At 43.7% G+C, this 19459-nt stretch overlaps 1 protein-coding gene across 1 annotated transcript; it reads left to right on the forward strand.

The window, feature by feature from the left end:
* The first annotated feature begins 381 nt into the window (after window positions 1-381).
* LOC142184246 (cytochrome P450 2F3-like) lies at window positions 382-19027 on the forward strand. The gene is made up of 9 exons (XM_075259014.1): window positions 382-558; window positions 3121-3283; window positions 6308-6457; window positions 8955-9115; window positions 10589-10765; window positions 12195-12336; window positions 13638-13825; window positions 15980-16121; window positions 18846-19027. The coding sequence occupies exons 1-9, from the start codon at window positions 382-384 to the stop codon at window positions 19025-19027; spliced, it is 1482 nt and encodes a 493-aa protein (XP_075115115.1).
* The last annotated feature ends 432 nt before the right edge of the window (window positions 19028-19459 follow it).

Here is a 19459-nt window from a genome sequence, read left to right on the forward strand (position 1 = left end):
ATAACTAGAGCAGAGTAAACGGTCTTTGCCTCCTTGGGTATTACTGAAATATGAGAATGAAGGAAAGAAGGAGGAAAGGAGGTGTTGGGCGATTTAGAACTGAAAGCCCATAGCAGAAAGGCGCCAAGGTTTGACTGTAGAGACTTATAAAATTGAGCCGTGAAGCCATGTGGGCCCGAGTCTGTGACTTTTTAATAAGCTTCAGAGACCTCGACAGGCCGAACATTCTCAGTATTCAAAAGCCGTGTGAGTGGTTTAGAAATGCAAAAAGTTGCCAAATTTTTACGAAACTGAGCTCAAAAAGTTGCAAATCATTATTTTTCAACTCCTGTACAATAACACATATATAATGCTTTATACATCTGTGACTCCCTTGGCAGGATGGATTGGAGCAGCACACTCCTTCTTCTCTTCATCTTCATCCTGTCTTATATCATCCTGAGCTACCGGAAGATCTTCAAAGAGAAGGCGACGCTCCCCCCAGGACCTCTGCCCATCCCATTGCTGGGGAATCTTCTTCAGATCGACACAAACGACATTGTCACTACACTCATGAAGGTGAGAGATAATGGTGCAAATATAATCACACTATAATATATGGAAATATATCCATGTCATAGTAATAGCCTCATGTAAGTTGCCATTATATATTATTGTGTAATGCTCAATTTCTCCTGTGGGGGCACTGTAGAATAAGTTGAAAACTTCCTGCCATGCTTCTCCATAGAGTCCACGTAAATACGAAGGATCCCAGCAGTAGGATAACCCTTAAAGGGAACCATTCAGGTGGTGCTTCCCCATAAAGTGGCCCCATCAGGTGATAAATCCACCAGATTCAGTCTCCGCTCAGATTCTTTTCTATATCACTATTGTCAATCAAGGATATAACAGAAGTAGAGCTCAAGTGAAATATGCAGAAGATTTACGTGATATCTCCAAAGACTTTACCTGTCTACACGAAGATACACAATCCGGGTCCGCACGTTTAATCCCAGCCCTATAATAGTGAAACCACGCAAACCTGCGCACGAACACTCTGATAGTTCCAAGAAGAAATTGAGATCGAATGTGCGAAATGTAAAGAGCAGTGAAATTCAATAAGTTATAGACATATTATACGGACAAAGCCTTGAATATACCAAGAAAATACAAAAGACAAAGTCCACGTAAAGAATTGTAATGGTAGAAAATGCAGAATAGATTATTGTGCGGCCCAGGTGTGGAGGGACTGGACGGGGACCATTCTTGTGTGTCATGACCTTAACCTTTAAGTACTATCATGGTGTCTATCATACACCACTACCATAGACATATCATTAGCATAGAAACCATGGTAGTACTTAAGGGTTAAACAAAGCGTCACTGCCCTCTGCCCGATACTGCAGGAAAACAGGCTGGTTGTGGGATTGCAGCTCAGACCCTATTTTTTTTAGTTGGGGGTTGATATGATGATGGGACCAAAACATATTAGAAACAGGTTAGCTAGAGAGTTTGGAGCACAATATGGCACCAGGACTCCCCATGTTTCTCGTCCTCTCTTCCTAGATGGTAACTGGGAAGAATATGCAAATCTGACTGACTTCCATGATGTAATTAGGAATCCATTGCCTCAAGAATGCACACCAATAGAGGGCGCTGACTGAGAATGTGCAAGTCTGTCTTCCATGATGTAATTAGGAAGACAGAGTCTCAGTCAAACACACCTATAGGGGGCGCTCCCTTTAACATCATGCCGACCTGCTCAGAGGCCTTTGTTTGCAATGATGTTGGGATTTTACCAGGTACAGTCTCTCAGCCAAGGACACCTGTTTCGATGTATTTGCATCTCATCAGCTTGGCGCAGAGAGGACTGACCTGGCAGAGGTGAGAGGCTTAGACGGGGTTGAGGGGATATCGTCACTCCATAGGGAGAAAACTACCATTTAGGTGTGTGGAGTCTTATTAAGCCATGAGTGCTCGACTGTGCAAAGGAACATGGGAAGAATATGCAAATCTGACTTCCATGATGTAATTAGGAAGCCAGTGCCTCAAGAATGCACACCAATAGAGGGCGCTGACTGAGAATGTGCAAGTCTATGGTCATTCTGTCACCACCTACAATTCCGATAAATCCAGAAATTCTTCCAAAAACATTGGCAAATACTATTGATATTCCAGGTCCTGCAAATGTTCTCTCCAAATAATCACAAATCCTATTCTGTGGACAAAAAATTCTCAAAATATTTTAACACCTTCTATAACAAAAAAAACAAAAAAAAACACAAGTCCAAATTAATTTATTCACAGCATAGGGGGCAGCAAAAATGTGGCAGCACAATATCTGGTAGAACCATCGCAACAACGTTATAAGAATACAGACCAATGTAACGAGAGAGCAGAATATAAGGGTAAAGCACCAGAATATACACAGAGATTATCTTAAAGCATCTGCACATTCTGCTCAAAATTTCACCCAAATCAATATTATTCCAACTGAGTAAATCCTTGAAGACATTCCAGAAACACCTTACTACTTTACAGGTTTCTAGGACTTGCATGTTGATGACTAACCCTTAGGATAGTTCATCCATACCCGGTAAGTTGGGTCTCATATCCTGGACCCTGCAAATCTAAACCACTTCTTGCCAAAAATTACGAGCAGCGGGCATGGCAAGTCTGCCTACGGAAATGCTGGCGGTTTCCTTATAGGTATGAGTGGAGCAGAAATTTGTTGCAGCCGCTATGTGGGGCTTTAGCCTAAGGCGGATTCATCATACACCTGATACATGTTTAGGTCCACAAATTCCATAATTATTACAGAATGTGGAGCCACCAAGAAGAACATGTATATAGAGGACTATAACAATAGAACACCAATAAGCACCTTCTAGAAGTAACATACCAATAGCCCTCGAGGTCAGAGGTTGCATTCACTGCCTTGTCGGTCTCCAACTTTTGTTTCCTCGCTGCTGCAGAACGTTCTTCATCTCTAGTTGGGTGGCCAGTGCTCGGCTTCTTCTACAAGGTTCCTTTTGTGTCGGCCAAGTTTTCTTGATGGAATTATATGTTAATAGACATGGGAACTGACTGGACGTCCTGACAAATCTGTGCTCATATGTTGGGTCAAATATGTTTCCACAGATGAAGGAGAAATATGGGCCGGTCTTTACTTTGTACTTTGGACCGAAACCAGGAATTGTCGTATGTGGCTATAAAGCGATGAAAGAAGCCTTCATTGACCAGAATGATGTATTCGGTGATAGAGGAGACTATCCAGTGTTCAGGAACTTCATAGGAGAACACGGTGAGATTGTGATGGTTTCTGATAACTGTCATCTTAGATCAACTCCAGGACTTCTGTCTTTTTACTTCTTTCCATATACAGCCCCGCTCTTGTATATACTGTATACAGTGCCTTGCGAAAATATTCGGCCCCCTTGAACTTTTCAATCTTTTGCCACATTTCAAACTTCAAACATAAAGTTGTAAAATTTTAATTTTTGGGGGGAAGAATCAACAAGTGGGACACAACTGTGAAGTGGAACGAAATTTATTAGTTATTTTAAACTTTTTTAACAAAAATATAAACTGAAAAGTGGGGCGTAAAAAATTATTCGGCCCCCTTGCAGTTAAGACTTTGTAGCGCCCCCTTTTGCTGCGATTACAAGTCGCTTGGGGTTTGTCTCTATCTTTTTTGCACATCGAGAGACTGAAATTCTTGCCCAAACCAGCTTGCGCTCAGTGAGGTTGGATGGAGACGTTTGTGCAGCAGCATCAGCCGTTCCCACAGATTCTCGATGGGATTCAGGTCTGGACTGTGACTTGGCCATTCTAACACCTGGAGACGTTTATTTGTCAGCCGTTCCATTGTAGATTTTGCTTTATGTTTTGGATCATTGTCTTGTTAGAAGATAAATCTGCATCCCAGTCTCAGGTCTTTTGTAGACTCCAACAGGTTTTCTTTCAGATTGGTCCTCTATTCAGCTCCATCTTCCCATCAATTTTAACCATCTTCCCTGTCCCTGCTGAAGAAAAGCCCAAACCCTGATGCCGCCCCACCATGTGTGACAGGGGGATCAGGGGGTGTTCAGGGGGATGAGCTGTGCTGCTTTTACGCCAAACATATTGTTTTGCATCGTGGCCAAAAAGTTTGATTTTGGTTTCCTCTGAGCAGAGCCCCTTCTCCCACATGTTTGGTGTCTTCCAAGAGGTTTGTGGCAAACTTTACACCAGACTCTTTATGGATATCTGTGAGACATGGCTTCTTCTTGCCACTCTTCCATAATGGGCAGATTTGTGCACTGTACAGGGACTGATTGTTGTCCTATGGACAGACTCTCCCCCCTCAGCTGTAGATCTCTGCAGGTCCTCCACAGTGATCCTGGGCCTCTTGGCTCCATCTCTGATCAGTCTTCTCCTTGTTTAGAGGGACGGCCAGGTCTCGGTAGATTTGCAGTGGTCTGATCCTCCTTCCATTACAATAAGATTGCTTGCACAGGCTCCTTGGGATGTTTAAAGCTTGGAAAATCTTTTTGTATCCAAATCCGGCTTTAAACTTCTCCACGACAGTATGTGGGAGCTGCCTGGTGTGTTCCTTGGTCTTCATGATGCTCTCTGCGCTTTATACAGACCCCTGAGCCTATCACAGAGCAGGTGCGTTATACAGAGACTTGGTTACACCGGGGGATTCTATTTCTCATCATCAGTCATTTAGGACAACATTGGACCATTCAGAGATCTGAACTGAACTGAACCCAGTGAGTGTACTGCACTGAAAGTAAAGGGCTGAATAATTTTGCACGCCCCACTTTTCAGCTTTTTATTTGTTAAAAAAGTTTAAATATCCAATAAATTTCGTTCCACTTCACAATTGTGTCCCACTTGTTGTTGATTCTTCCCCTAAAAAATTAAAATTTGATATCTTTATGTTTGAAGCCTGAAATGTGGCAAAAGGTTAAAAGTTCAAGGGTGCGAATACTTTTGCAAGGCGCTGAATGTGGTAACCAGGGGTAACACCATTGAGGCTGGCTGGGTATGTAAGATCACGTGGCAGACTACATGCAGCCCTAGTGTTTCTGGTGTCCCACGAATCTAAATCCCCCTGGAATTCCCATGGGCGATGTGCAGGCCAATGACTTCTGGACACAAGGTCAGGGTAAACCAAGTCACAGATCTTTACTGAAGGATTGTGCATAAAACATCTGTAATCCAGATATATATAGATGTGCAGAGGAAAGGTCACTTCAGAGGTCGGCACAGTCAGTGGTACAGAAAGGGAAGATACGTGTAACAGTCTGTTCACACTCTCCTATAGTAACTTCTGCTCGGAGCAGGCCGTATACTCGGTTGTTAGGGGGGGTGATCTTTAAGGAATACACAGTCCAAGTAACAAGGCTTCTGCCCAGAAAGAGCCTTCACGTCTTGGCTCAGCGAGGAGATGGAGCTACACACGTGGATATAGACTGTATAGTGCCCAGGCTGGAGGAACCATTACAGGCCCGGAGCAGGTAAAGGGGCCCGGACATAGGATTAGGCTCAGAAACACCTGTGAGGAGAAGATGTTCTTCTGGACTGGACGACAGGAGAGGAGCTTGGCCAAGTCTTACAAGGAATCACAAAGGACTCTTGTACACAGCAGTGACCCAGTACAGGTTGTCCTCAGGGTCAGGGGTCAGCAGGTTTGGCTAGGCCTGACCCCTGGATACAACCTCTTCATAAAACACCTCAGTGAGGGCTACTGGGGAAGACTTGGCAGGTGGACAATGTAATGGAGGAGCAGAGGAGACGTCTGAGGGAGACATGATGAGGAGATGTTGTCCGGTCTTAGGACAGGCCCCAACTCACTACTGAAGGAACCGCACACTCTCCAAGGAGGGAGGGGCAAATCTAGCAGGTTCTAGAACCTTCAGAGACATCAGCAGATGCCATTGGCTGGAAGGATCATGTGACAGGCTTATGGGACGTACCATTACAAGCAAGGAATAAACCAATATTTATGCAGACAGAGCAATGGGTCATTTTGGTCATTAGGTGGCAGCAACACAATAAACCTAATGTGGTCTAATGTAATGCCAAATATAAAGCCATTGCAGACTATTATATAAGGTGACAGCACTGACTAATATCCCTATGCGGAGCATTGGCCAGTGACACACGAAGGCCCAATGTATACAGAAATATATAATGTGGTTCATAGAAGATGGATCAGATCAATGGTAAGAGAGAGGCAGAAAAACATACTTAGAATGTAGGTGGGATTAGGTTACATTGTAATTGTCTCAGGAGTCTGTTGGATTCTTTTATTACTTATGTTCTATTCCCTCCATAGACATAGGATTTACCAATGGTGATGGCTGGAAGCGACGCAGGCGATTTGCTTTGCTGACGCTGAGAAACTTTGGCATGGGGAAGCGAAGTATAGAAGAGAGAATCCTGGAGGAGGGGCACTTCCTTATCAAAGGGCTGAAGGAAACAAAGGGTAAGGCTAAGAAATGGAGAGTAAGATATAGTACATTGCTTGTTGACAAAATTCATGACTGCAACCATCTACAGAATTTGGTAGGTGGCGCCATTCCCTACAATAAGACTAAGAGATACCAGAACATGGATGTGAACAGCGGCCAACCCAAGTAACATCAGCAGAGCTTCTCATTAAAGGGATTGTCCAGTGTCTGCAAATAAATGTTATTGTTTCTCTAATGAAAAGTTTTGCAGTTTTCCAATATACTTTCTGTATCCGATCCTCAGGGATCTCTAGATCTCAGCTTACTGTCACTCCTTCTACATACTTCTAGTGGATACAATCAGTCCATAAGCATGTAATGAACACGCAGGTACATGTCTTGTTACAGGACAGATGTCTGATAGCTTTGTTGTAATGAGACAATTAGCGGCATGCAAAAGTTTGGACACCCCGGATCAAAGACACATAGTTAGACAAGATGAAATGATCTTTAAAAGGCATAAAGTTAAAGATTAAACCCACGTGTCTATAATTTTACACAATATCAGGGTATTATTATGTTTGAGTACAAATTTAAAGTGAAAAGGAGAAAGTAGAACCTTGGAAAAGTTTGGGCACCCTTGTAGATTTGTGTCCAAGGTCTCAGACCTTCATTAGCCATTAGAGTTATGACTTGTTCACTATTATTGTTAGGAAAAGCTTTATAAATCCTCGGCTGCCTCCTCTAATCTTGTGCCGAAATCCAGCAGCCATGGGGTCTTCTAAGCAGCTGCTGAGCACTCTGAGAATGACAATGGTGGAGGCCACAAAGCAGGAGAAGGCTATAAGAAGATGGCAAAGTGTTCTCGGCTTGTCCTTTCCTTAGGTCAAAATGTAATTAAGAAGTGGCAGTGACAGGTTAAGATAAAGTCTGGAAGACCAAGAAACATTTCAGAGACAGCTGCTTGTAGGATTGTTAGACTGGTAAATCAGAACCCCAGCCAATGCAAAAGACCTTCAGGAAGATTTAGCAGACTCTGGAGTTGAGGTACATTGTTCTACTGTACAGCGGTACCTGCACAAATATGATCATCATGGAAGAGTCATCAGAAGAAAACCTCTCCTGTGTCCTCTCCATAAAATTCCGCATCAGAAGTTTGAAGAAGAACATCTAAACAATGATGTTTGATGCATTGTGGGAACAAGTCTTGTGGACCGATCTGGATAAAATAGAAGAAACTCTGTGGCCCTAATGATCAAAGATATGTTTGGAGAAAAAGGGGCACAGAATTTCAGGAAAAGAACATCTCTCCAACCATTAAGCAGGAAAAAGGGGCAATCACGCTTTGGGGTTGAGTTGCAGCAAATGGCACAGGGGACATTTCACAGGTAGAGGGAAGAATGGATTCAATGAAATCTCAGCAAATTCTTGAAGAAAACAAAACTCCATCTGTAAATAGCAAAAAATAGTCTGAAATTGAAAAGATGATGATGAGGAGGCAGAGGAGGATGTCTTCTACAGATAGATAATTACGCTAAACACACGTCCAAATCCACCATAGACTATCTAATAAGGCACAAGCTGAAGGTTTTACCGTGGCCCTCACAATCCCCTGATCTGACATCATTGATAATCTGTGGCGAGATCTCAAAAGAGCAAGGAAGACAAGCCCGGAATCTCACAGAACTAGAAGATTTTTCCAAGGAAGAATGGAGGAAAATTCCTCAAATAAGAATTGAAAGTCTCTTGGTTGACTACAGAAAGCCTGTACAAGCTGTGATACTTGCTAAAGGGGGCGCTCCTGGGTACTAAATATGCAGGGTGGCCAAACCTTTGCATCAGGACATTTTAATTTTTTTGATATTTTTTGAAAGTGTAAACTTTGAAAAAAAAATTTAAAAAATTAAAAAAATATAAAAAAGTTATATAATATATATATATATATATATATATATATATATATATATATATATATATATATATCTCTTTTTTTCCTAAAATTACATTGAGAAAGTGTCATCTATAATATTATGTCTTTAGAAGATCATTTTATTTTTAGCTTGCTTAACCGTTCACAATAAGTCATCTTGACCACGGGTGTCCAAAATTTTGCACATATTTTTTGCACTGTATATTTATTTCCTGAAACTGGACATCCCCTTTAAGTGCATCTAATAGAGTCTGCTAGTATTTTCCTCAATGACAAGACCCTTTAATCAATAGATACATTATTATACTGTAAATGACGAGTAAGGTCTGCGCAGACATTGAGCCAACAAAGAATGTTGGAAGATTCCAGCTCTGAAGGCTGCAGATTGATAAATGCAGATCCCTACTATAACACAGGCTGTAACTTAACATCAGAACAAGATACAATAAGTAATGCAAAGTATTTACAAAGTGTCTCAACTTTTTATGAAGATTCCCTCTAGATTTAGGAAGAATTCCCCATCATATAATATCAGTTATAAGATAAGATAATCCACAGTGGGGAAATTTCAGAATTATCTCTTTGTGACCTTTCTTGCTTAGGGTCTCCAGTCGATCCTACGGTATACTTTGGTCGTGCAGTCTCCAACGTGATCTGCTCCGTAGTCTACGGGAAGCGCTTTGATTATGGGGACAAGAGACTGATGGCAATAATTCACAGTATCAATAGCAACTTCAGTATCATGAGCAGCATGTGGGGAACGGTGAGTAGAAGGAAATGTCCTAGAATAATACTCTGATAGTCCGGCACTTTATAGTCCGATATCAGCCTTGGCAGCATCAGATGCCTCCATGTGACATAACATCCTCCCATAGCCACAGTGCACTGAAATTGGAATCCCATAGACGTACAGGACGGGGCACTTCCATTCTATGGGTAATGTGAATTCTCAATCATCTACCCCGAGTCCGCAGCCAGGACCCCTGTAAGTGACCGTGTAGTTCCTTCTTATGAATTATCTTCCTCTGGGACCTCCACTGAGCCAGAGCTGATATCATATCAAGTCTGACTACCTGTATCGGAAGGTTTTTCCAATATGATATTATGTAAATATTTGTGATTATCTCTAATTTAGTGATTGACAATTGTGATGAAGTGATCAAGCAACAAACAATGGATTATAAATCAGATTCTGTACCGAGACATTCTTTGTATTCTCTCTCTGGATCAACTTTGTAATTGCTTCAAACTTGATTCCCATTATGATGGTGACCCTATGTGAGGGATACGGCTGATCCCGTACCAAAGACTTACATTAAATTATTACTCCCATTAAACTATCTGACCTCTGACACTTCCAGTAACAAAACATTACATACGTTTAGAAACCCCTGAATATTTTCCCTAACCTGAAGTATTTCTCCCAAAAAATTATTGTAATTACACAAGTTTTGTTATACACACTTATATTTCACTTTTGTGTACTGAAACAATGCCAAAAAAAACTGAGAAAAAAAAGGCAAATGAGACATTTCATACAAAACTCTAAAAATGGGCCAGACAACATTTTTGGCACCTTTCCAAAATTGAGGGTAGATAACTTTGTTTCAACCATGTGATGATATTTGAAATTCACCTGTGGCAAGTAACAGGTGTGGGCACCTTCAAAAAAAAAAAAAAAAAAACTAAAAAAAACCCCAGAAAAGTTGACTCCATCTGTGCATTGTGTGTCTGCCTAAGGACTTGAGAACCAAAATTGGTGAAAATTTCAACTATCTCCAGGATACAAGCCAATCTCAAGACATCTGGATATTCCTTTGTCCAGGGTGCACAACATAATCCAGAAGTTCATACCCTGTGGCCCTGTAGATAATCTCCCTGAATGTGAAGGGAACAGAAAAACTGATGAAAGGTTTGAACGCAGGATAGTCCAGATGGTAGACAAGCAGTCCTGATCTGAAAATAACCAAAGGATTTTTGGTCTCAAGGTAGGGCCCAGTGTCAGAAAGCTAGGTTTGCATCCTAGGTCACGAGTGTTACAGCATGTGTTCCAATACACAAGGAAACAAACCTGTGTATAACCAATATGTAATTGCAATAATCGTCTCGGAGAAATACTTAATTTTCTGGAAAATTTTCAGGGAAGCCAACATTTGCCACCATGACCGTATAATACTTTAATCAAACCCTCCAACAAATAGGGAAATAATGAGGATTTTCTTTCCTTGCTCCTCAGCTCTACAACATGTATCCGGGTTTTATGGAATATATCCCAGGTCGACATAAGAAGATGTGGAGGAATTTTCAAGACATCTATGATATCACTGACGAGTTTGTCAAGGACCATGAGAAGACACTTGATCCAAAAAATCCTCGCGATTATATAGATTGTTTCCTCATTAAGATGAAAGAGGTAAAAACGACCAATTCTAAAATAAATATAGTCTGTTACTTGGGATATGTTCAGACTTGTTTTGTGATCGTCTGGTGTAGAAAACTAATTTTCAGTTTCTCATTAGCATGTTCTGACTTAAAGGGGCCCCTGTTCAGGACTTCACTTCATCTGTTCTACAGCTCACAATGTGGAGAGGAGAAAGGTGTTTTAATCCTCCCACCCTCTGACCTCAGACGGCTCCACCTAAATTGTTTTACAGAAAAAAAAGTAAAAATATGTTTTGTTCCCTTGTGAATGAGAAAAAAAAGTATCCATCACATCCGTAGCAACACCTATAAAAACACCCAGTGTGTGATACTGTGTGCTGAGCTGTATATCTAATCCCCTGATGTGTGTTGGTGTGTGCTGAGCTGTGTATCTAATCCTCTGATATGTGTTGGTGTGTGCTGAGCTGTGTATCTAATCCTCTGATGTATATATCTTAGTTTGGACATAAATGTTGGATATAAGTTATGGAGACCTGGAGTAATGCTGTGTGCATGTGGAGTCACTGTGTGCATGGCAGTTGGAATACAAGTGAAACACTTGCAGGTATGAATTGGCTAATATGCAGGTCATTGTTTTGGGAATACTGTATCTTAGGAATGGTACATCCTAGAGAGCTGAGACCCAATCTAAAACCTTCCCGGACATCTGATGGATCTGTTTGCCAAATTTGGTGACGATTGGTCAAGTCATTTGGTCGCGCATAAAGAACAGATGGACAGACAGAAACTCATTTTCATATATAAGATTAGACTCAAACCCTAATACAATGGAGAGTCACCCAACAGGGATCTATTGACCCTATAAATGCCATGTTTACTGTTTGCCCCCAAATATAGATGATTTAGGAAAACCTGCACTCGCAGGGGGTTGGACTCGATGGCCCTTGAGGTCCCTTCCAACTCTACCAAAAAGTAAAAGTAAATATCATTTTATAATTGCTAAAATTTTGCTTCCGATCTGGCCAGATTTTCCAGATCAGTCTGAGGGACTGGCCGTCCTGCACTGTACCTACAACTCGAGAGGTCTGAGCCATCTGTGAATACAGAAAAGCTATGATGATGACAGAATTAAATGCATTCACAAAAGTATATCTTGAATGTCTATCCATTGGTGGCCCCTTTGGAAATGAATTGGTTTGACATGAACCCCCCCCCGCACGCACGCACGCACGCACACACACACACACACACACACACACACACACACACACACACACACACACACACACACACACACACCTTCATATAGGTTTATTTATTTCATGCATCTCTTTTTTTATATAATGTGTCCTATTCATGATTGTTTTTCACTGAGGACCAATGAATGGCCCATCTCAGGTACCTTTATTATATCAGCCTTGGATTTATATTCAATGTTTGGATGTATTTTATTTTCTTAGGAAGAAGGTAACCCGGACACTCCTTTCTATATCAAAAGTTTGGGAAGAACTGTTCAAAATCTGGTCTTTGGTGGAACAGAGACTGTCAGTACAACTCTGCGATATGGAATCCTGATCCTCATGAGATATCCAGAGATAGCAGGTGAACTCAGAATCTGTCTTTAGCTTTTGTTATAACATGTAAAGGGTCCAACAATAAAGATCTTCTCCTTGGAGTTGGAGTGGAATGGCAGTAACAGAGCGGTAGAAAAAATCATCACAAAGAAACTTTCCATCACCTGCAGTCATGTAAGAAAACATCCTGATCAGGGCATAGAGGCTTGTTACCACTTTTGCCTAGCACTGAGCACTCAGGGCACTCGTCCCAATGGCTCAGACCCCCCGGCAAAATAACATTTCTGAAAACAGAGCTATGGTGAAGGCTGAACACGGGACAAGTGAACGCTGGGACACTCAGTATTAAGATACCATCTTTAACCACATGTAACTGGCGAAGGCACCCGCTATAGTCCATTGTTCTGAGGTTAGATTCACATTAGCATATGGGTTTCCATCCTCTGAGTCCTCTTGAAAACCCAAAAGATGGAAAGTCAACCCACTTACCCACTTAAAAAGTGATTTCACATGGAAACCTGTGGGTCCTAGAAAATATAATGCAGTCTGCTGGGTTCCCATCCAGTTTACCTCAAAAAGGCCGGAGAGAAAAGTCCTTTAAAGGGATACTATCACTCAGACCCAATTTTTTGTAAGTCTTTTGTTTTTTGTTGTCTTCTCCACGCTAACGTTCGCCTACAATCCCGGTTTCTCTCGGTTTGTAAATTGGCTCTCTCGTAGCACTGGGGGCGGGCCCAAGTGCTCTGACAGCACTGGGGGAGTCCCCAATACTGCGGAAGAATTCTCTCCAGTGCTGCCTCCTCTTCTTCAGCAGCATCATCTTCAGCCTCTACTTCCGGCAATGGCTTGTAACTTCTAAGGCCTTGGGCAGAGCAGATTGTGCATGCCCACAGGCCACAATAAAATGGCTGCTTGCTAGTATTGTAAGTGGCCATTTTTTCGTGGCCTGTGGGCATGTGCAGTCTGCTCTGCCTGAGACCTTAGAAGTTACAAGCCACCTCTGGAAGAAGAGGCTGAAGAAGAGGAGGCGTCACAGGAGAGAGTTCTCTAGCAGCATTGGGGACGACCCACAAAGGTTCTTCAGCACAAGAATCGACACTTGCTTAAATATATTTTCACTTTGAGTGTGGATTGGGAAAGAGGGCATTACTGTGGCCCCCAACATCAGTAGGGATTCCAGTTCATGGATACTCCAGTGTCGGCCGTGTTCAGTGTCACGTGAGGTTAATGTTCATCTTCCTGTTCCGATGACTTTTGGCTACATCATGAGTTACATAGACAGAATTCCTGTGCTGTGGTCACTTGACAACTTTCTTCATCCCAATCCAGAGAGAATGCAAGAAGAAATTGATAAAGTTGTTGGAAGAGATCGAAATCCTTCAATAGCGGACAGAAATCACATGCCCTACACGGACGCAACAATCTATGAAATCATGAGATACGTTGACGTCATACCGCTCAGTCTACCTCGCTGTACAACAACAGATACTGTGCTCCAAGGATTCTCCATTCCCAAGGTTTGTCTCCAATCAGCAACCAACGAAAATATCACAAAACTGATTATTACGTATTATATATAATGTATACAACTTCTACATTAGGAGAACCAATGGAAATGTAAATCTTTTTATATATAAACTTGATTTGCTTTCCTCCCCTTCATCTTCTGTAGCTTTCCTGTATTTCCACAAGTTGCTCTATTACATTCTGAGAAGGTCTCGGGTTAGACTGCGATCCCTCCGCACACCTCTGGTGAACATTGCATTAACTATCAATACTTTACATGATCACTACTAAGCACAGCACAGTGTAGGGGAGATCATCCACAGGAGATCACAGCACGTACAGAGGGAACATTGCTCTCAGTAGTCTATGGGCAGCTATAGACACATTATAGAGGAAGGTCACAGCACAGTGTAGGGGTCAGAATTCTCTCTCCAGCTGCTGCACCTTTAACATTTCCATCCAACCTGGGAGGATTTTGCACTTTCAAGGCTTCTTGAATTGGTCCAGTTAGCATCTGAAGAGACCTATATAAGTCCCTGCCCTCCTGAGACATGTGGTGACTATTAGTTTGCTCCTTGCTAGTTTGGCTTTCTATTTTGTGTGTGTGCACCTGTATGACTTGTGACCTCTGGCTTTCTCTTTGGATCCCCCTTTTTGCCTCTGATTATGTTGTAAAGTTCCTGGCTGGATTTTTGACCCTTGGCTTGTTTCTTGGATATTGTTTGTCTCCTGCCTCCGCTCGTTTGCTCTCTTCTGGTTTTGACCCTGCTGTATGACTTCTCTGTATCCACACCACTTTGTAAGTCTACTGTACTTTGCGTTGGTTTCTGTAGCATTGTGGCCTTGTATCTGCAGAGCATTTATGATTAGTATATTTATCTATTTGCTGGATCTGGGGATCTGCACGAAAACCAACAACCAGAGGTTCATTTGGGGTGGAAATTCATCCATCTGGCCTGACGTGTCTCGCTTGATTGCACTTGAGAAAGGGCCCAGGTTGCCCAAAACGCGTCGTGCTATTTTATTCTTCTTCAATAAATATATTCCGTATTGGACAATCCGGTCTTCATACCATTCCTTCACCAGTGAGCACAAATTTACATATAGAAGAAGAAAAAAGCAATGCAGGATTTCACAGAAAAGACAAAATAGTTGATAAATGATATCACAAAATTCATGAATGTTGGAGCAACACGGTGGCTCAGTGGGTAGCACTGCAGTCTTGCAGTGCTGGAGTCCAGGGTTCGAATCCTGCCAGGAACAACATCTGCAAGGAGTTTGTATGTTTTCTCCGTGTTTGTGTGGATTTCCTCCCATTCTACAAAGACATACTGATAGGGGAGGAAAATGTACATTGTGATCCCTATATCATATATCCCTATATCATATATTGCTATATGGGGCTCACAATCTCAAAAAAATTCATTAACATCGCAAATGCTGCCATAAAATGAAAAGATGTTTGTAAGTTCAGTTTTGATTTAACCAGTTAGTTGACAGTTCCTAAGAACTCAATTGAGTTCTACAACAAATGAATTAAAGTATTGGGCTGAGCGCTGCGCCCCTCCCCCACAGAGCCCCTTAGAGGATATATTAGGAATAAATCTTGTACAAGTCTTATCCAAACACTCAAGACTTCCCAGTCTGTGATCTAGAGATGGCCGAGGGTTATAACATCCGGACAATAGGGAAAACTTCTACGATGTGTCCTGGACATTTGCAACTTTGTTTTCTCAAATAACAAATACAATGTATAGCTATCCGATCAATTTATGTTACATAGTGTTAGGTGAGGACACCCGGGGTGCAGATCCTACAGGATGAGGCTTCACATCTATAATCCTTTCAGGGTTTGACCTATCAATTATAATGTTTGAGTTGGGGTGATGCGGTGGCTCAGTGGGTAGCACTGTAGCCTTGCAGTGCTGGAGTCCTGGGCTTGAATCCCACCAGGAGCAACATCTGCAAGGAGTTTGTATGTTCTCCCTGTGTTTGTGTGGACTTCCTCCCATTATACAAAGGCATACTGATAGGGAAAAATGTACATTGTGACCCTATGGGGGGTCACAATCAACATTAAAAATATATATGTTTAATTGTACACAAGGAAACTTTTTGACATCTTTTCACTTCCATTTTGAAAATCTATTTTCTGCTTCCTTTAGGGCACATACGTCTCCCCACTCCTGACCTCCGTTCATTATGACCCTGAATATTATGATGAACCAGATAAGTTCAACCCAAACAATTTTTTGGATGAGAAAGGCAACTTTAAGAAGAATGATGCTCACATGCCCTTTGCAGTTGGTAAGAGGGGGGAGCAGGACTCACAGGCTCTATATGAGTGGTGGGGGGAGCAGGACTCACAGGCTCTATATGAGTGGTGGGGGGAGCAGGACTCACAGGCTTTCTATATGAGTGGTGGGGGAGCAGGACTCACAGGCTCTATATGAGTGGTGGAGGGAGCAGGACTCACAGGCTCTATATGAGTGGTGGAGGGAGCAGGACTCACAGGCTCTATATGAGTGGTGGGGGGGAGCAGGACTCACAGGCTCTATATGAGTGGTGGGGGGAGCAGGACTCACAGGCTCTATATGAGTGGGGGGAGCAGGACTCACAGGCTTTCTATGAGTGGTGGGGGGGCAGGACTCACAGGCTCTATATGAGTGGGGGAGCAGGACTCACAGGCTCTATATGAGTGGTGGGGGGAGCAGGACTCACAGGCTCTATATGAGTGGTGGGGGAGCAGGACTCACAGGCTCTATATGAGTGGTGGGGGGAGCAGGACTCACAGGCTCTATATGAGTGGTGGGGGGAGCAGGACTCACAGGCTCTATATGAGTGGTGGGGGAGCAGGACTCACAGGCTCTATATGAGTGGTGGGGGAGCAGGACTCACAGGCTCTATATGAGTGGTGGGGGAGCAGGACTCACAGGCTCTATATGAGTGGTGGGGGGAGCAGGACTCACAGGCTCTATATGAGTGGTGGGGGGAGCAGGACTCACAGGCTTTCTATATGAGTGGGGAGCAGGACTCACAGGTTCTATATGAGTGGTGAGGGGAGCAGGACTCACAGGCTTTCTATATGAGTGGTGGGGGGAGCAGGACTCACAGGCTCTATATGAGTGGTGGGGGGAGCAGGACTCACAGGCTCTATATGAGTGGTGGGGGGAGCAGGACTCACAGGCTTTCTATATGAGTGGTGGGGGGAGCGGGACTCACAGGCTCTATATGAGTGGTGGGGGGAGCGGGACTCACAGGCTCTATATGAGTGGGGGGAGCAGGACTCACAGGTTCTATATGAGTGGTGAGGGGAGCAGGACTCACAGGCTTTCTATATGAGTGGTGGGGGGGAGCAGGACTCACAGGCTCTATATGAGTGGTGGGGGGAGCAGGACTCACAGGCTCTATATGAGTGGTGGGGGGAGCAGGACTCACAGGCTCTATATGAGTGGTGGGGGAGCAGGACTCACAGGCTCTATATGAGTGGTGGGGGAGCAGGACTCACAGGCTCTATATGAGTGGTGGGGGGAGCAGGACTCACAGGCTCTATATGAGTGGTGGGGGGAGCAGGACTCACAGGTTCTATATGAGTGGTGAGGGGAGCAGGACTCACAGGCTCTATATGAGTGGTGGGGGGAGCAGGACTCACAGGCTTTCTATATGAGTGGTGGGGGGAGCAGGACTCACAGGCTTTCTATATGAGTGGTGGGGGGAGCAGGACTCACAGGCTCTATATGAGTGGTGGGGGGGAGCAGGACTCACAGGCTCTATATGAGTGGTGGGGGAGCAGGACTCACAGGCTCTATATGAGTGGTGGGGGAGCAGGACTCACAGGCTCTATATGAGTGGTGGGGGAGCAGGACTCACAGGCTCTATATGAGTGGGGGGGAGCAGGACTCACAGGCTCTATATGAGTGGTGGGGGAGCAGGACTCACAGGCTCTATATGAGTGGTGGGGGAGCAGGACTCACAGGCTCTATATGAGTGGTGGGGGAGCAGGACTCACAGGCTCTATATGAGTGGTGGGTGGAGCAGGACTCACAGGCTCTATATGAGTGGTGGGGGAGCAGGACTCACAGGCTTTCTATATGAGTGGTGGGGGGAGCAGGACTCACAGGCTTTCTATATGAGTGGTGGGGGGAGCAGGACTCACAGGCTCTATATGAGTGGTGGGGAGAGCAGTACTCACAGGCTTTCTATATGAGTGGTGGGGGGAGCAGGACTCACAGGCTCTATATGAGTGGTGGGGGGGAGCAGGACTCACAGGCTTTCTATATGAGTGGTGGGGGGAGCAGGACTCACAGGCTCTATATGAGTGGTGGGGGGAGCAGGACTCACAGGCTTTCTATATGAGTGGTGGGGGGAGCAGGACTCACAGGCTCTATATGAGTGGGGGGGAGCAGGACTCACAGGCTCTATATGAGTGGTGGGGGAGCAGGACTCACAGGCTTTCTATATGAGTGGTGGGGGAGCAGGACTCACAGGCTTTCTATATGAGTGGTGGGGGAGCAGGACTCACAGGCTCTATATGAGTGGTGGGGGGAGCAGGACTCACAGGCTCTATATGAGTGGCGGGGGAGCAGGACTCACAGGCTCTATATGAGTGGTGGGGGGAGCAGGACTCACAGGCTTTCTATATGAGTGGTGGGGGGAGCAGGACTCACAGGCTCTATATGAGTGGTGGGGGGAGCAGGACTCACAGGCTTTCTATATGGGAGGGGGGGAGCAGGACTCACAGGCTTTCTATATGAGTGGTGGGGGGAGCAGGACTCACAGGCTTTCTATATGGGAGGGGGGGAGCAGGACTCACAGACTTTCTCTGGGTCCTGGTTACAATTCAACATTTTTTTTCCTAATATACCCCCTAATTCAGTATTCCTTCTTCTAGCCTATGCTACCTCAACTAGGAGACCCAACAAATTCACATTAACTTGCTTGTGGTTCCTTTTTTTGTGTTTCTGGCTACACGAGCTGCAGCATCTTCAGACATTTATATCCATTATTAAAGATTTCTTTTTTTCTTTACAGGAAAACGAATCTGTCCTGGGGAGAGTCTGGCCCGGATGGAGCTGTTTCTTTACTTTACATCCTTGTTACAAAATTTCACTTTCAAACCCCTAGTCCCAAATCATGAAATAAGTATTAGACCAATCGGATCGGGCCTTGGCAGTATTCCTCCAGTGTATAAGTGCTGTTTTCTACCACGTTAGTCTCTTGAAGCCTAAGGTACATGCTATGTAAAGCGATCTGCTATTACAAAAAAATCATACTATTCTATTGTAAATGGATACATTTGTATTTAGTAACAATGTAGTTGTCTCCTATCTGTATAGTAGAATTGTATAACCCATGGAATAGTTTTGTATAATGCAGCGATGGACTGAATAGGACTAAGCATGGAGGCAAGCTCGGCCTCTGTAGGGCTGTACAATAGGGGTATTGGGGGGGGGGGTAAAGTCGGAGTCAATGAGAAAGTGCTTACCCCAACTCCAGCCTCAGAATTAAACAATGAAATATTCTAGATCATTGTAAATAAATTTCCTGCTGGTTTATTTCCATAGGGGTTTAGAAATGTTCATTATATAAATATACGCTGTCAGTATGAATCTTATATAAGAGTGATCCATCGCTTTCCTTGGCCA

Source organism: Leptodactylus fuscus, chromosome 11, assembly GCF_031893055.1.
Source record: "Leptodactylus fuscus isolate aLepFus1 chromosome 11, aLepFus1.hap2, whole genome shotgun sequence".
NCBI lineage: Eukaryota > Metazoa > Chordata > Amphibia > Anura > Leptodactylidae > Leptodactylus > Leptodactylus fuscus.